The following is a 17,896-nucleotide window of genomic DNA, read 5'->3' as shown; positions in this document are numbered from 1 at the left end:
AACCAACTGAGATCAGCCGTGTTATTTACAGAGGACGATTTGTTTCCCCAGAGTGATGGGAAAATTTCAGATAGCAGATGTAAGCTGATGGAGAGAGTGTCACAGTGTGACCCTTTCCCAGCACCAATGCCATATCTACTGGTGAAGGAGTGATGAAAAGCTACAGCCAGGAAACTCCCTGTCTGCAGGTTCCTCAGCCCACGCAAGCAGAGCCTGCTGGGATAAAACACATCACCATGTTCTTTTTTGTTTCCTGCTTCTCCTAGGAGCTTGACTGATAAAGAAATCCTGAGCTTGGTCGTCAACAGAGAGAACCAGGAAGTTCTGCAACTCATAGAGGGCCCCTGTGGGACACGCACCATCTCATCCACACAGCACCAAGCCACGGGTTGATCCAACAGGAATCCCACACTTGCCATCATGCCAGGTCCAGCAGTGGCCTGTTACCAGGTTCAGCTCATGAGATAGGAGGCCTGGTTTGCTGGACTCCTAGGAAAGATACGTTCCTTCCTTCTTTCCTTCCTTCCTTCCTTCCTTCCTTCCTTCCTTCCTTCCTTCCTTCCTTCCTTCCTTCCTTCCTTCCTTTCTTCCTTTTTCTTTCTTTCTTTCTTTTTAGACGGGGTCTTACTCTGTAGGATAGGCTGGAGTGCAGTGGCACAATCACAGCTCACTGCATTCTAGACCTCCAGGGCTCAAGCGATCCTTTCACCTCAGCCTCCAGAGTTGCTGAGACTATAGGCGTGTGCTCCCTGGCTAATTTTTGTGTTTTTTAGTAGAGATGGGGTTTCACCATGTTGGCCAGGCAGATCTTGAACTCCTGGCCTCATGTGATCTGCCCACCTTGACCTCCCCAAAGTGTTGGGATTACAGGTGTGAGCCACTGCGCCAGGCCAAATTGCACATATTTAAAGTGTACAATTTGATGAGATTTGTCGTACGTATGCATCTGTGGAATCATCACTACAATTCATACAACAGACATATCTATCACCTGAAGTTTTCTCATGCCCTTTTGCTATCCTTCTCTCCTATGCCCCTCATTCCACGGACATGAGCAGACCCCACATTTCCTGTTATTCCATTGTCTAACCAGAGCTCGTATTTTTCCCTTCTTTTATTGGCAAGAACAGGGCTCCTATTTGTTATAGCCAGCACTCCTAATTTACTCTTGTTCCATGGAAATACTCAGGCCCCTACTTTTCCATTATTTCATGGCAGTAACCAGACAACTAAGTCCTCTATTTCCCTTTGTTTTGTCACTCAAGCTGGAGTGCTTGGTGCAATCTCAGCTCATTGCAGCCTTGACTTCTCTTGGGCTCAGGCGATCCTCCCACCTCAGCTTCCCGAGTAGCTGGGACTACAGGTATGTGCCACCATGCCTGGCTAATTTTTGTATTTTCTGTAGAGACAGGGTTTCATCATGTTGCCCAGGCTGGTCTGGAACTCCTGGGCTGAAGCAATCCTCCAGCCTCAGCCCCCAAGCGTCAGCCACTATGCTCTGCCCCTATTCCATGCTGTAACCAAGCTCCCTGTCTCCCTTTATACATGCACCTGACCAGAATTGTATTTTTTCCTGATTCCATGTCCACAGAGTCAGAGATCAGCGTTCTACTGCCACAAGCTAAGGAATGCCAGTGTGACCTGTTAGGCCCCTCACATCTCCTTCTGTAGCATAGCCAGGGCCTATGTTTTCCTTTTCTTCAATTAAAATTGCCAGTGACTCATTTTCCTCTTTACAGACGCAACCAACTCCCATGTTTCTTAAGCAGATTTATTGTTTATGCTTTGAGCCCCACATCCATGGGGTTTCGAATACGGCCCAACTAATGTTATTTTTCCTCTCTATGGGCCTCAGTCTGACAGGAGTATTCCAGGTGTCCAGGGGATGCTGAGATGACCCAGGTCTGAGTGGCCTCCCCGATTACTCAGAATCCTTCATTATCTATTCTACAGCAAGTGGCCCTCGGCAGCTCAGGCTCAGGGAATTTCAAACATATCACCTCCACCGGCTGGACAAGTCCTCTCGAGACAGGCTCTGGGGCCAAGGGAGGATGTTGTGACAGGTGCTAGCAACATTGTCATGATGGAAGGTGGCCTGGCTTCCGGGACAGGAGGGACCTGACCAGGCCAAGGGTTAAGTGTGGGTTCAGAGTCACAGAAGAATCACGAAGAAGATGTTCTTAATGCACCCGACACCTGACTTGGGAGCAGGTTCTTTGCCTATATCCAGTTAGTCTCTACCACAACCCAAGAGGAGTCTTTCTCCCCATTCTCATTACAGATGAAGAAACTCAGCATAGGGAGATGAGGTAACTCTCCCAGAGTCCCCAGCGAAGGACTTGAGCCAGGACAGTTGGATCCTAAGGCTCCTGCTTCCCCCCTCCTCAGCACGCTACTCTTCATAGAACAATGCTTTATTTACTTTTGGACATTTTAACCTTTATTTTGGAATAATTTCAGACTTAAACAAAGGTTGCAAAAATAGCGTAAAGCATTCTCATATACCCTTCATTCCACTTCCCCAAATTTTAACATATTATACAATCACAGTACAACGGTGAAAACTAGAATATCAACATTCACACAATACTATTAACTAATCTGCAGATTTTATTCACATTTCATCAACTATTCCACTAATGTTTTGTTCTGGTGGGATTCCATTTAGGGTGTTTTTCTGCTGCTTTTTGTTTTTCCTTTTTTCTTTTTCTTTTTCTTTTTCTTTTTTTTTTTTTTTGAGACAGAGTCTCACTCTGTCACCCAGGCTGGAGTGCAGCGGCGCCATCCCGGCTCACTTCAGCCTCCACCTCCTGGGTTCAAGCGATTGTCCTGCCTCAGCCTCTCGAGTAACTGGCACTGTAGGTGCATGCCACCACACCCAGCTAATTTTGTATTTTTAGTAGAGACGGGATTTTACCACGTTGGCCAGGCTGATCTCGAACTCCTGACCTCTGGTGATTCACCCACCTCAACCTCCCAAAATGCTGAGATTATAGGCGTGAGCCACCGTGCCCAGCCAGTAAATGTTTTTAAAATAGGGCACTCATGGACTTTTGGGGGTAAGTGACACCTAATCTTCAGGGGTCTGCAGGATAATTTCTAAATGGGGCTCACAGCTTATTCGTCCCTCATAGGGAGGCTGCAATTACCTCACAAAGCACCAGTAGGGTCACAACAAGGTAGCAAAAGCCAGGGCAGGGCCTGCAGGTACAGGGGGATCCCGCAGGCAGAAATCTGTGGTGGGTGGGTGGCAGGTGAGCAAGGAGAACGTGTCTCTAAAGGAAGCACAGGGAACAGGTGGTGGCTTGGTAAGATAGTTGGAGCCCAAGGTAGGTAAGAAGAATGTACCACCTCTTGCTCCATATGACTGCTTCCTTATATCTCAGTTCAGATACTACCTTCTCCATAAGGCCTCCTCCCTTCCTGTAAGTGATGCTTCTCTATGACCCAGATCCTACTGCAGAGCACTGGAGGGGCTGTTCTGGGGGCTTTCTTCCCTGAGACCTGTGAAGGCAGGGAGAGGGGCTTGCACACCTTGGCAAGTGTTTAAAAATTTTGCTTGCCTGGATCACCAAAGAACTGAATGGGTGGTGTAAATGGGTAGAAAATGAACTGACTGGAAAGTGAGTGACAAGGTTCAGTTTGAATCTCTGTTTAAATGCAGGCAGGCCATCCCCCAGGAAAGCCTATGTTGGTGAGGGTCACCGTGGGAGAACGAGTGAGCTACTGCCTGGCACCGCCACACCCTGGAAGGTGCAGTTGGGAAGAAGGTTTCCGAGGCTGTAGACATGGGGATCAGATGCTGGAGAAACCCCCTGCTGCTGCTGATTGCCCTGGTCCTGTCGGCCAAGCTGGGTCACTTCCAAAGGTGGGAGGGCTTCCAGGAGAAGCCTATGAGCAAGAAGAACATGAATTCAACGCTTAACTTCTTCATTCAATCCTACAACAATGCCAGCAACGACACCTACTTATATCGAGTTCAGAAGCTAATTCGAAGTCAGATGCAGGTTTGTACCTTGCTCTTCCCAGACATCAGCAGGCCCCGTTCTTGCCCTTTCAGACACATGAGGATTCTGGGGTGGCTCCCGAAACAACCGAGCAGTGGTTCTCCGTGAGGTCCCGAGTGGGGAGCATTTTCACTTGTAGTGGGTCCATTGTAGAGTTGTTCAGATTCCAGAATGTCCTCAGCCATGCTTCTAAAATTCTTTTCTAAGGACTGGCACGAACTCTAACTCCATTACACTTAGAAACAAAAATGTTCACTGAGGATTGAACTCTTCCTTCCTTCCTTCCTTTCTCTCTCTCTCTCTCTCTCTCTCTTTCTTTCTTTTTTTGAGATGGAGTTTCACTCTTGTTGCCCAAGTTGGAGTGCAATGGCATAATCTCGGCTCGCTGCAACCTCCACCTCCCGGGTTTAAGCGATTGTCCTGCCTCAGCCTCCCGAGTAGCTGGGATTACAGGTGTGCGCCACCACGCCTAGCTAATTTTTTGTATTTTTAGTAGAAACAGTGTTTCACCATGTTAGCCAGGCTGGTCTCGAACTCCTGACCTCAGGTGATCTGCCCGCCTTGGCCTCCCAAAGTGCTGGGGTTACACGCATGAGCCACCACGCCTGGCCAACTCTTTTTCCTTGGGAAGAATTGCCTTTCATTCTGATATTTGACCCTGCCAGAGTTACAGCAAGGATGATTTTGCTCCCTTTAAAGTTCTCATTTGGCAAAATACAAATATTCTCTGTAGGCCTGTAGCCCCCAATATTTTTTCAATGTCCAGGGTTGTAAAATTCAAAACTGGGTTTTGTGTGTTATACAAACTTCACATTACAGAGAGGGTTTATTCTGGAAGTGGAGGGGATGTGAGAAGTAGGGTTCAGCCAGATCACCTCACCTTCTGTTTTACATATAAAATTTCTCTGAAATATATTAATTGAAGGATAATAGAAGAAAGAAAAGTTGTTTGGGAACCATTTTTATTGGTCCAACATTTCCTCAAGGTCAGAATAATAAATTATACAGTCACCCTTGGTGTCCATGAGGAATTGGTTCCAGGACCCCTCAGGATGCCCACATCCACGGATTCTCAGGTCTCTTCTGTAAAATGGAATAGCATTTCCACATAACCTATGCACATCTTCCTACATATGGTAAATCATTTCTAGATTAATTATAATAACTGGTACAGTGTAAATGCTATGTAGATAATTATTATACTGTACTGTTTAGCGATTAATTACACGACAAAAATGTTCAGTATAGAGGCAACCATACTTTTTTTTTCCTGAATATTTTGATGCACAGTTGTTTGCATCCACAGATGTGGAGCTCATAAGTACAGAGGGCCGACTGTAGAAGTTGGGGCAGCAACAATGCTATGTCCTAGTTCAATTAGCTGGATTTGGGAAAACACAACTGGCTATGGGAAAGCTCTTTGGCCAGAGAGTAAGGCAACTGTAACTGAGAGAACCCGCAAGGAGGGAGTGCAGGGTGGGCAGGACCAGTCAGCGTAGGTCAAATCCTTATCCCAATGCAGACTGTCCCGCGGACTAGCTCAGTGAGGCACTACTACCACAAGATGGCGATGTTGTCCATTTGGTTCTTGGTTCTTCCTCTCTTAGTTGAGACCCCAAGGAGGCTTGTCTTGTGAAATCAATCAATTACCATTAAGTTAGCTGTTAAAGAATAATGATGAGCATTTGATGTCATTCATATTGATAAGGAGACAGAACAGGCATGCCTCCTGGTAGCTGGGTGGATCTTGGCATGGGCCTCTGGGCACCTCCACACCCAGACGATTGTGTCTGTCCTTACACCTCACAGAGGGAACAAGGGCAGGCATGGAGGGCTGTCAGGTGCCTCTGGGGCTTCACGCCCAGCTCCTTCTGATTGAGGCTCTTGGTCAAGTGACATCCAGACTCTCCAGGCCTCAGTTTCTTCACCTGCGAAGTGGCTCAGAATAGTAGGGAAGTACTTATCACAGTGCCAACATCTAATAGCACTTGTAAAAATCTTTGCCGTTATTACTACTACTCCTGTCATTATCAAACAAATAAGTCTAATAATGAATAACTCTTTGCACACTGGAACATCACTTACAGTGATGACTGGTGGTTTAGTTTTTTCTTACATTCCGAGCGTGCTGAAAGTCAGTGTGACCATGCCTGGCACAGCCCTACAAATGCCCATGCGTGGATGGCCCCTGCATGCATGGGTGCTGGGAGCCTGGTACTGCCCTCAGGCCTAGCCCCCCTGCTGCCCTGTCCCAGTATTTGCTAAGGGTGTCTTCCTCCCAGGAGCAGTGTGGGCACTCTCTGCGTCAGTCACCACCCCAGAGACGACCAAGCCCTCTCGATGGGCTTGACCAACAGTGACAGGGCAAGGCAGCAGGGAGCCTCCCAGAGCTCCTGCACTGGTGAAGATCCACTAATCCACGCATCTACTCAGCGAATCCAGCTCAGAACCGGACAGGGAACTGTAACCCCCAAGCTCTCTGTTAGAGTCTCCCTTCTGGGAGTAGGACCTCCCTGCCCACAAGGGCTTTTCCAGGCTCCAACCCCTGTAGGGTTCACGGCCTCACACTTGATCACAAGTGAAAGAGCCATGGGGAAATCCCTGGCGTGCGTTCTCCGTGGCTCGTGTACTCACCACGCCTCCTTCCTTCATTTCTGTACACGCTAATAGGAAACTGGCATTATTCTCCTTGTTTCCTAGATGAGGAAACTGAGGCTCAGGAAAATGGAGGGACTCCCCCATGGTGACAGAGTCTGCAGGGGATAAAGCCAGATTTTGTGTTCTGTCACTCTCCTAACACCGAATCTGCTTCAAAGAAATGCTGCAGACACTTTGCTAAAACATTTAATAATTTATAATTATGAAAATATTTAAAATGTATTTTATGCATTAAGGGAAATGCATGCTTCCATTTAGCCCACATAACAACTCCATGAGCAGGCACAATTGTGATTTGTACTTTGTAAGTGGAAAAGCTGAGGATGCTAAGTAGCTTGCTCAAGGTCAGTCAGTAAATGGAAAATGCGTGCCCCAAATCAATTTGATTTCAAAACTGTTTTTAACTGTATTGTTAAGCTGCCTTCCGCTAGGTTGGTCAGGAAGGATAGCAGGGAGACAGGAAGTGGCGGAAGGGACTGGGAGGGTGGGGACAAGATGCTGACTCTGTTGCATTATGAAGGCCACATGAGCCAGCCTGGGAGTGGCCTGTGGTGGCCAGGCAACCCAGCTTGATGTTACCTCTTCTGTCCTGAGGATGGAAAGGAGGCAGGTGAGAAGCTTTCTGTGGCTGCTGCAGCAAACCAACCTATGACCAGGGGCTCTGGCTGCCATTGCCCTCCCTCCAGCCAGAAGCAGGGAGAAGGGAGCCCTGCTTTTGGTGGGTAAGCTCCGGGAACAAGGACTATGGCTCTGGGGGCTTTACTCTCAGTCCTAGCTTCTCCAGGAGAGGTTCATCCACCGGATGCTTGGAGTCCACACTAACAGCACAACTGATTCTCTGCAGCTGACGACAGGAGTGGAGTATATAGTTACCGTGAAGATTGGCCGGACCAAATGCAAGAGGAATGACACGAGCAATTCTTCCTGTCCCCTGCAAAGCAAGAAGCTGAGAAAGGTGTGTAGTAGGAGTCATCCCAAAGGGACTTGTGAAGTGAACATTTTAAAAAGCAACAGCTAGCAGTTGGCAGTTTTTCCACTTATGTGGATTGGGGCCAGCTGGGGCCCAGCCCTGGAGCTGCCTGCACCTCCTAAGGGGGAAAGAGGGAGATTTTATATTTGGGCTGGTACAGCCCTGCACCCAGGCCTCTAGTCGCCTGAACCTGTCTCCAACCTGGCCCGCTCCCCAGACCCTCTGTGTGAAAGTAGTGTTTGCCTTTCCTTGGGGTCCTTCTTCTGTCTTCTCCCTCCCTCTCCAGGTCTCTAAGCATTGTCCAATTTCCTCCTTGTTCCCTCCTATTTTTCCTGGTCCGTCAGTGGCACCCCTTGAAAGCTGGCAGATACAAGTGGCTCCCCCATGCCTAGGGAGGTGCAGGAGAAGGGGACAATGCTGTTGCTCCTTGCTGGCCTGCCTGGTCCATATCACAGGGTTCTGCCAGGCCACAGGCTCCAGCTGCACCTGCTGTGGGTCCCAAGTGGCTGGGTAGGGGGAAGACAGGGTGACATTCCTGTTGCAGACTGGCCCTCCTTTCTGTTTCTACCCTTGACTGTGGGCAGCTCCCCTCTCTGCCGATGGGGTTCATGAGCAGCCACAGGGACAGACCTGGGGAACAGGCGCCTGTTGCTCGCCTTTGAAAAATACTTCCCCCAAAGTCTGTTTTCTTTCTTCTTCCACAGAGTTTAATTTGCGAGTCTTTGATATACACCGTGCCCTGGATAAACTATTTCCAGCTCTGGAACAATTCCTGTCTGGAGGCCTGAGCATGTGAGCAGAAACCTTGGATGAGGGCTCAGACGATTGAGTTGTGCACTGGCTATTATTAAACTGTAAAGGATCATGTCTCCCTCATTGGGGTCTCATTACACATGCACACACACACATGCACACACACATGATTGTACACGCATGCACACATGCACACACCTTCACAACCCCCATACACAACACTCACACTCACGACACCCTCGCACTCTCACCACTCACACACAGGCACACCCACTTTAACAGCCTCACACACTCATCCACCCGCCCAGCCGCTCACTCATACATGTCAAACACATGCACACTCACTCACACACACTTTCAGTGGTCTTCAGGGGTTGGTACAATCTTTTCTTTCTGTCTTTTTTTTTTTTTTTTTTTGAGACACAGTCTTGCTCTGTTGCCCAGGCTGGAGAGAAGTGGCACAATCACAGTTCACTGAAGTCTCGTCTTCCCTGGGCTCAAGTGATCCTTTCACCTTAGCCTTCCAAGTAGCTGAGACTACAGTAGCACACCGCTATGTCCAGCTAATTTTTTTTTTTTTTTTTTGAGATGGAGTCTCGCTCTGTCGCCTAGGCTGGAGTGCAGTGGCGCGATCTCGGCTCACCGCAACCTCCGCCTCCTGGGTTGACGCCATTCTCCTGCCTGTCTCCCAAGTAGCTGGGACTACAGGTGCCCGCCGCCATGCTTGGCTAATTTTTTGTATTTTTAGTAGAGACGGGGTTTCACTGTGTTAGCCAGCATGGTCTCCATCTCCTGACCTTGCAATCTGCCCGCCTCAGCCTCCCAAAGTGCTGGGATTACGGGCATGAGGCACCACGCCCGGCCATCCATCTAACTTTTTAAAACACTTCTTTTTGTAGAGACAATATCTCCCTTTGTTGCCTAGGCTGGTCATGAACTCCTGGGCTCAAATGATCCTCCTGCCTCAGTCTCCCAAAGTGTTGGGATTACAGGCGTGAGCCACCGTGCCCACCCAGCTTGTGTAATTACAATAGAATGTTCGTAATCATTGGAGAAACCTCATCATTCTTTCTTTTTCAAAGAGACGGAGTCTCCCTCTCTTGCCCAGGCTGGAGTGCAGTGGTGTGATCTCTGCTCACTGCAAGCTGCGCCTCCTGGGTTCACGCCATTCTCCTGCCTCAGCCTCCCAAGTAGCTGGGACTACAGGCACTCACCACCATTAGCCCGCCCAGCTAATTTTTTGTATTTTTAGTAGAGATAGGGTTTCACTGTGTTAGCCAGGATGGTCTTGATCTCCTGACCTCGTGATCCGCCCACCTCTGCCTTCCAAAGTGCTGGGATTACAGGCGTGAACCACCATGCCCGGCTTGAAACCTCACCATTCTTTCTACACCACCCCACCTCTCTATGGCTTTTCGGAAATAATGGCAACTTGAGGGAGTATTGCTAAAGAGAAAGAATAAACACAGAGCAAGAACCTCAAACTTGACAGCAAGACCTGAGGGAGAAGAGAGGATGGAGGAAGAGAATTAAAGGAGGTGAAATTCCTGTGCAAAAACAACCCTAGTTCTGACCCTAGTGTGGGGAGCCCTATTTCTTCCCAGCACATACACAACACTGTGACTCACACACAGTTTTGTGAGTGTGTCTGAGATTCCCAAGACCAAAATCACATTGAGTGACTCACTAGAGGACTCACAGGACTCAGCCTAGTGTCATTCTCACAGCTGTGATATGACAACAATGGGACACAGGGCGAAACCAGCAAAAGCAAAAGGTTCAGAAAACCAAGCGGGAGCTTCTGGAGTCCTCTCCCAGTGCCATTACACAGAGCACGCTCAATTCCCCCAGAAGTGAGCTGTGGCAGTATGTATCACAAGGAAGTTCCTTAAAACACATCAGCCAGGGTTTTTATTGGGGGCTGGTCATGAAGGCAGCCTCTACCTGGCATATGCCAAAATTCCAGACTCCTGGAGGAGAGCAGGGGTTCAACATCAACCTCACTGCTGTACAGAGAGTGTAGACACACTGAAGCCCACTTATCATGTAGGAAAAGTTTTCCATCAAACTGTTGACCCTCCAAGTTCTCAAACTCCAACCAAGGCCAGACTTATAAGCAGTCTGCCTGCCTGCCTTCCTTCCTTCCTCCCTCCCTCCCTCCCTCCTGCCGTTCCTTCCTTCCTTCTTTCCTTTTTTTTTTTTTTTTTTTTTTTAATGGAGTCTCTCTGCTGCCAGGCTGGAGTGCAGTGGCATGATCTTGACTCACTGCAGTTTCTGCCTCCCAGGTTCCAGCAATTCTCCTGCCTCAGCCTCCCTAGTAGCTGGGACTACAGGTGCATGCTGCCACGCCCAGCTAATTTTTTTGTATTTTTAGTAGAGACGGGGTTTCGCCATGTTGGCCGGGATGGTCTTGATCTCCTGACCTTGTGATCTGCCTGCCTCGGCCTCCCAATGTGCTGGGATTACAGGTGTGAGCCACCGCGCCCAGCCTGCAAGCAGTCTTTCTAAAGACAGCAGTTCAGGCGGGCCATGCAAACTCTTTTCTGTACACTGAGTCATTGAACAGCCTCCCATATTCTTGTGGCTGCTAAAACAAGACCTGTGTTTTCTCCCCTTCTCTGGCTGACAGTTGATTAGAGAAAGTGCATGTTAGACCAGAAATGGTCTCACAGCCACAGACAATGGCTGACAGTGTGCCTATTGTACCACTTGACCATTCAGCCTCTTCCCAAGCACCAGTGCCACGAGCCGGTCATAATGGCACTTGAGGGAGTATTGCTAAAGAGAAAGAATAAACACAGAGCAAGAACCTCAAACTTGACAGCAAGACCTGAGGGAGAAGAGAGGATGGAGGAAGACAATTAAAGGAGGTGAAATTCCTGTGCAAAAACAACCTCCCCACAAACATCACAAAAACAAAAAGGCCAGAAAGCACCCAGACCTGCAAATCTAAGCTAATTGAGGGCTGACTAGGTGACCAACACTGGTCGGCTGCCCACATTGTCCCATTTGATCATCATGGCCACCCTACGAAATGGCAACTTTTCCTCCACTTTATAGATGAAGAGCCTCCAAAGGCAGCCTCTGTCCAGATTCTAACATCTTAGCTTAACATAGCTTGTTGGTTGCATTTTTAGAAATGGAGTCATACAATGTATATTCTTTTGTTTCTGGCTTCTTGAATTCAATACATCTGTGTTGTCTTGTGTAGTTATAGTTCACTTTCATTATTGTATAGAATTCCATTGTGTAAATATACCACAATTTATTGTACTGATAATGTACTTTTGGGTCGTTTTCAGCTTCTAAGAACAATAGCTATTAACAAGCATGCATGTACCTGTCTAATGCTAGACACATTACATGTGCTTCTTTTCTTTTCTTTCTTTCTTTTTTTTTTTTTTTTTTTGTGAGACAGAGTTTCACTCTTGTTGCCCAGGCTGGAGTGCAATGGCACGATCTTGGCTCACTGCAACCTCTGCCTCCCGGGTTCAAGGGATCCTCCTGCCTCAGCCTCCCAAGTAGCTAGGATTACAGGTGCCCGCTGCCATGCCCAGCTAATTTTTTTTTTGTATTTTTAGTAGAGATGGGGTTTCACCATGTTGGCCAGGCTGGTCTTGAACACCTGACCTCAGGCAATCCACCCGCCTCGGCCTCCCAAAGTGCTGGGATTACAGGCGTGAGTCACTGTGCCTGGCCACATGCATGTGTTTCTATTGGATATATGCCTAAGAGTTAGTGGGTAATAGGATGTGCTTATGTTTAGCCTTTAGTTATTTTTTGCTCAAGACTTTTAAACATTTTTTGTTTTTTACCTAATTTGTTTTTCTAATGTTACTTACTTATCAATTTAAATTTTGTTCAATCTCTAAGTTCTTACTTTTTGAACACCTTTTATTTATATGGTCTAATTGTACTATTTCTATCATTTTTTTGCTTTCCAACTTTAGTCATCTCTTATTATTGTTATTGTTATTATTTATTATTTTATTTCCATAGGTTTTTGGGGAACAGGTGCTGTTTGGTTACATGGATAACTTCTTTCGTGGTGATTTCTGAGATTTTTGGCGCACCTCTCACCTGAGCTGTGCACGCTGTACCCAATGTGTATTTCTATCTCTTTAAATACAATTTCGTATGGACACTCTATTCTTTTTATAATGTTTCACCAAACTTTGTGGCATTATTTTGAATTTTTTAAAGTGAACTCTCCCACCACCACCCCCTGCCCATCTTGCTTTCATAACTGGCAAACAGGAAGGGTGGGCCTGAGCCAGCATCGAGACAGGAGTGGGCACCCAGGCCCTGGCTTAGTACAGGGAGGCAGCACAGCACAGCTCTCTGGTGATGGAGCAGTGCCGTGTCTTGAGCGTGGTGCTGGTTACACAAATGTACACATGTGACTCAATGGCACACACACAGTACCAATGATGGCTTCCTAATTGTGATATTTTTCTATGATGTGATAAGAGATACCCATTAGGGGAAACTACAGAAAGGACACAGGGGACTTCTCTGTACTACCTTTGTAACTTCCTGGAAATATACACTAATTTTTTAAAAAAGTTCAAAGAAAGCCCCACAACATTGGCTGAGAAATCCAAGAGATTAATGGGCATAAATGTTCCACCTTCTCTTTTTAATCTCCCCAGGAATAATAATGCCTGCTTTGGGGACACCATAGCCAAAAATGTCAGAAAAGTGTTGAATATTGACTAGTATTAAATTACTACTACTGCCACTGCCAGTGTTCCTACTAATGGTTAATATGTATTTGAATGCCTGCTTCGTGGTAGGCACTGTGTTAAGCAATGTATATGCATTATCATCATCAGTCTTTGCAACTGCCTCAAGGAGTAGGTGCTGTTGTTCTCAGTTAAAGATGAAGACATTGTAGTTTAGCATCATTCCAGGCAGTCAGCGGAGGGAAACCCCACCTGGGCTCCCCACTGAAACAGGGTCCTGGGCATTCCAGCACTTCAATAGTGAGAGTAAAAGCCAAAAAAATGATTTGTTATTTCAAAGCCAACCCCATCTTGGTGAGACTTGGTGTTGCTGACGTGCATCTCAGCTGACAGTTCACACGTGCGAGAGCTCTCCTGTCGGTGCTCTGCCTATAATCTCTCAAATCTCTCACTTTCTGTGTGTATCAGCTCGACTTCCAGATGCCAGACCCTGTGCCCCTTTATCTGCACACTGTCTCTGCTGCTTACTCTGCCCTGGAGCTGCCTCAGGCCAGAGGTACTAGGGAATTCATGCGCCCTAAGAGCCAATACTGACGGGAACTGAACTGTTGGATAAATACCCCAACTCCCTCTCCCCGCAAGGAGATGAATGTCGTGTGTGTTTGTGTGTGTGTGTGTGTGTGCACGTGCACGCACGCTATGGTGTCCCTAGACCTCGCCTGTGGTATTAAACCCAGGGCTTTTGCTTGAGCTCTTGGGAACAAGATCTTCCTCTCTTTCTTACTGGACATGAAGGAGGACACACCTAACCCATTGAGCTGCTGGCAGCCTCCCTGTGATCACATGGAGGAGGAAGTGGAGTGGGGTGAGCCCGGCAACATCATCTGAGATCTTGAATCAGGCTATGGAGTTGGGGGATGCTTCCTCCCATGGCTGCTGTGCCCTCTGTGGTAAGAAAGCCCCTTGGACAGAGTACTCCTGGCTTCTCCCTGTCCTTGGGACTTCTTCTCCTGGTGGGATTAATCTGACAGGTCTGTTTGGGAAGAATGAACTGGGCATTGTCACCAGGTCCGCCTCCTTCACATGGAGAGCACATATTTCCCTTTGCTCCTCCAGGAGAGGAATTTGTTCATAGACAGACCTAGTTTGGTCCAGTGTTGCTCGTGCAAAGGGGCAGAAGTCTAATTCTGGAGTTTGCAATTAGAAAGTGCACTTGCCTACAAAAGTAAGGCACATCTCTGCACCTGGTTATCGCATCAGTAGCAAAGGCCTTGTCTTTCTTAGTTCTTTGTGTGATTTCTTCTTATTTCGCAATTCAGGCAAGGAGAGAGGGTGATCTTCACTGGGCCCCTCAGAGGTGCCATCATAGGCCATACTTGCAAATATCTCTTGACTGTTCAGTTGCTTTGAGCTTCTTCCCTCTCCTTATTCTGCTTCTCATTTTCTCCATACTATTTTAAAATCTAAAGAATCTTAAAATCTTGCCTGATGTGATAATGAAATTGAAGTTCTGCTACCATGAAGGCATAGGTGATAAGGTCAGGAATAATGTAGATCACCTCATTTGGACCCCCAAACTGCCCTGGCCCAGCAGAGTTTCAGATTATTACTATGAGCTGAAGAATTTGGTTAAAAGGAAAAATAAAAAAAGTGGAATCACGATCTTAAGAGAGTATGTTGACAAACATTTATTGCCTATTTTAGGGATTATTGCTCATTGCAGGATTCTCTCACATGCAGTAGCCACAAGTGTATGTTCCAGGACACCTAGTCACTGCTGCAGGTTTTGTTCAAAATTTTGTACTGTTCAAACCAGGGTATAGCAAACACTGAGAAGAAGCAGTTGACTTGCTAAAACAAAAAAACAAAGGCGGTATTTTAAAAGATGCAAGGTGAAATTTAAAAGGAGAAGGAAGAGGATATAAGACATGAAAATGAAGAAAAGGCCACCACCACTCCACCCCTACAATCCTATCTGACCACAAACAGAAGGGCATTTTCTGGAATGATCCCAGCAATGTTACCATCAAGCGACTGAAATCATAATAAATATCAAACGAGATATTTAGAAATAAAGTGTCTGAGCAGCCCATATTCACCATGGGTACTGCTGATTCTTTTCTCCCTCTTCATTTTTACTCCTTTTTTAAAACTCACTTCTTCCCTTACTTGTCCTCTCTTGACTCCATTTATTCATCCACCCATTCTTCCAACCATCTATTTACTCCTCCATTCATCTACCCATATGTCCAGCCATCCATTTGTCCATCCATTTATCCTTCCACCCATCCCCCCATTTATCCATTTACCCATCTGTCCACTCATCAACCCATCCATCCATCCATCCTTCCATTTACCCATCATCCATCTCCTTTCATTCTTCCATTTATCCCTCCTTTCATCCACCCATCCATCTTTACTTCCTGATTTTGCTTCCTCTCTCTCCATGCTTGCAGCCTTGCTTCATTTCTTCATCCATCTGTCCACTGCATCATCTCTCTCCTCACTTATCCCTATTTTCTCCCAAATTTATCTTCTCTATTTTGCTTCCTTTTTCCATAATAAAAATAATACTTTAAACATATTATGCATGTTATTAATTATAATTTCTTAGCGTAATTTTGTTTTGTCGCTCTTCATTTGAAAGCCTGGGGTAGGGGTGCTAGGCTTTAGTGTTTACTTTTGTCTTAAAATAACATTCAGAATACCCACTCCACTAATTCAATCTCTCAAGTCAAAAATTGTCTTTCATTTTACTTTACTGTTATCTTTAATTACTCTTTTTGCAGATTTCACAATCTTCTTCAGGAAAAAAACAAAAAGTCTACCTTGTTAGATCTTGAAGAACTAAAAGACGTAAAAAGTGCAGAGGGAGCTCAGGGAGGGTCACATTTCTGTGTTGAGGACACCCAGGCCATTATAACTAGGCTGATCATATAATTTATGAACCTAACCAGGAGACATTTGTAAGCAACAGGGGATGCTATGAATGATTGCACTGAGAAGTTAGGCATAGATCAGGGCCATGCCAGGCAGAGCGGGACATCCAGGCAGCCTCGTTTTCATTTGTTTGGGTAAAGTCAAGGGATTTGCAGGGCGCATAGGATTGGCAACCTTCAAGGCCGCTTTGTATGCAGGGTTCACTCTGCCCATGCACACTGTGGTGCTGGTGGTGTGGGTCGGGATCTGCTTACTGTCCCACAGATGGGCCAGTGCCGTGTGGGAAGAAGGCCTTTTGGAGCTGGAGCTGCCTTCGGGGGTGGTGGCTTCCCAGCAGAGCACATGCATGCAAGTTTGTGCCCCTCACCCAGTCAAATCATTTCCGAACTTGTTTCCTCCCCTCCTTCTCCCCCTGGATGAACACAGCTGGATGAAATGAGAGAGGATAGCAGCCCAGCACTTGCGCAGCCCAGCACTTGCGCAGCCTTGTCATGTTGACGCTGAGGCATTCAGTCAGCGCACCTGCCAGGTCCCTCCCACAGGCTGCTCAAATATTAAGAATTGTCTGCTTCCCTCACCCCAGAGTGTGCCCCTGCAGCTCGGCCACCTCAACTCCTCTCTCTGGATACGTTCAGCCTCCTCACACTCCTTCCAGCAACAAAGGAGCAGCATCCCAGCCATCTCCACCTTTGCTTTTCCCCTCTGAGAAAGGAGGTGTTACCCATGCATTCTTTCAAGCCAGCTTGAGTAAATTCCAATTAATTCTTCCCAACTCATTCTAAAGCCACAGAAAAACCTCACTGAAAAGGACTTCTGTCTAAGTTAAAGTGCTTTTACCCAATACCTTGTGAAGTTCCCCTTCCTGGGGGGCACAGTTCGTGGTCTCTGGCTTTTGGCAGGTGGTTCGCCGCATTTCCACATTCAGGCGATACTCCAGGTGGTCAGTGATCTGTGGGCGGCAGGTGGTGGGGAGGTACAGCGTGTCTCCTTCTCCCCTGTCTGTGGTTTCTGTGCCTGGGAACTCCGCTACCCTGCATCCAAGGGCAAGGACCTTGTCCTGGGCGGGTTAGCGGGCTCCTCTCTCCTCTTTCTGTTTGACTCATGATTGTTTTTGTCATTCAAAGAGAATTAACCAGAAACCATCAGAAACATGATCTTTCCCCTTGGGCAAATCTATCCCTTGGATAACACGAGTGACGCTAGTGGTTCTGGATAGGGGTCTGTAAAGGACTACATCGTAAACATTGTAGGTTTTCTAGGCCATGCGGTCTCTGTAACTACTCAGTTCAGCGTGAGTGTGGCAGCAGCAAGCAGTGGCAGACAAAGCACACTCACGCGCATGGCTGAGTCACAAGAACACGACTTACAAAAGTGGGCAGCAGGCAGATTTGGCCTTTGGGATGTAATGTGCTGAGGATCCCTGGCCCTGGGTTTCGTTTAAGTGCCGTAACTTCATTCACCCTAGTGAATTTATGCTTCTCTTAGAGTGCTCACTTCAAACTAAGCAAGGTTGAATTTCCCTTGAGTGGGACTATTCCTGACACCAGTGGCCGCCCGATGTGGGCGTATCAGGCCTGGGGAGAGGCGGGAAGTCATACACTCACCCGCTTCTCGACTTTCAGGACTCGGAAGATCCTGAAGTGGTACTTGTCATCACTTTCCTTGTTGTACTGGTCGGTGATCCATTGCAAGGTGTCCTTCGCATAGTTTTCTATTGCCGTCACTTCCTGGACACTTAGAAAGGTTTTCTTCCTTGCTTGGTAGGTGAGGGTCATCAGAGTCAATAGAATGGCCAGCAGGAGCCTTAGGGCCTGCCAGGGCTCAGCCATCATCCTTCAGCTGCAAAGGAACAGGAAGAGTCCTCTCTGCACCCCTCAGGGACA

The 17,896-nt window shown here is 47.2% G+C and overlaps 2 protein-coding genes across 3 annotated transcripts; one reads left to right on the top strand and one right to left on the bottom strand.

Annotated features, from left to right (window-relative positions):
• Positions 1-3,211: 3,211 nt before the first annotated feature.
• Positions 3,212-8,502, top strand: CSTL1 (cystatin like 1). 2 transcript variants are annotated; one of them, XM_015149605.3, is made up of 4 exons: positions 3,212-3,333; positions 3,665-4,007; positions 7,510-7,620; positions 8,340-8,502. In XM_015149605.3, exons 2-4 carry the CDS (start codon positions 3,789-3,791, stop codon positions 8,421-8,423), a joined length of 414 nt encoding a protein of 137 aa, XP_015005091.1. In that variant the 5' UTR covers positions 3,212-3,333; positions 3,665-3,788; the 3' UTR covers positions 8,424-8,502. The 2 variants fall into 2 exon arrangements, 1 of the variants encoding a protein (XP_015005091.1); XR_013399723.1 differs by lacking the exons at positions 3,212-3,333; positions 3,665-4,007 and adding an exon at positions 7,203-7,387 and having other exon boundaries at positions 8,340-8,366.
• Positions 8,503-14,737: 6,235 nt separating this feature from the next.
• On the bottom strand, positions 14,738-17,879 carry CST11 (cystatin 11). The gene is given in 3 exon segments (NM_001038661.1): positions 14,738-14,924; positions 16,858-16,962; positions 17,618-17,879. Coding segments are annotated over 3 exon segments (417 nt in total). The 5' UTR covers positions 17,846-17,879; the 3' UTR covers positions 14,738-14,840.
• Positions 17,880-17,896: the final 17 nt, after the last annotated feature.

This window comes from Macaca mulatta, chromosome 10 (genome assembly GCF_049350105.2).
Source record: "Macaca mulatta isolate MMU2019108-1 chromosome 10, T2T-MMU8v2.0, whole genome shotgun sequence".
NCBI lineage: Eukaryota > Metazoa > Chordata > Mammalia > Primates > Cercopithecidae > Macaca > Macaca mulatta.
The sequence above is the reverse complement of the archived record's forward strand: the minus strand, read 5'-3'. Positions and strand labels throughout refer to the sequence as shown.

Excerpts from the sequence above, each read along its gene's own strand:
- CSTL1 (XM_015149605.3), top strand. The coding sequence starts at position 3,789 with ATGGGGATCAGATGCTGGAGAAACCCCCTGCTGCTGCTGATTGCCCTG. Across the intron at positions 4,008-7,509 it reads TAATTCGAAGTCAGATGCAG|CTGACGACAGGAGTGGAGTA; the intron begins GTTTGTACCTTG and ends GATTCTCTGCAG. Across the intron at positions 7,621-8,339 it reads AAAGCAAGAAGCTGAGAAAG|AGTTTAATTTGCGAGTCTTT; the intron begins GTGTGTAGTAGG and ends CTTCTTCCACAG.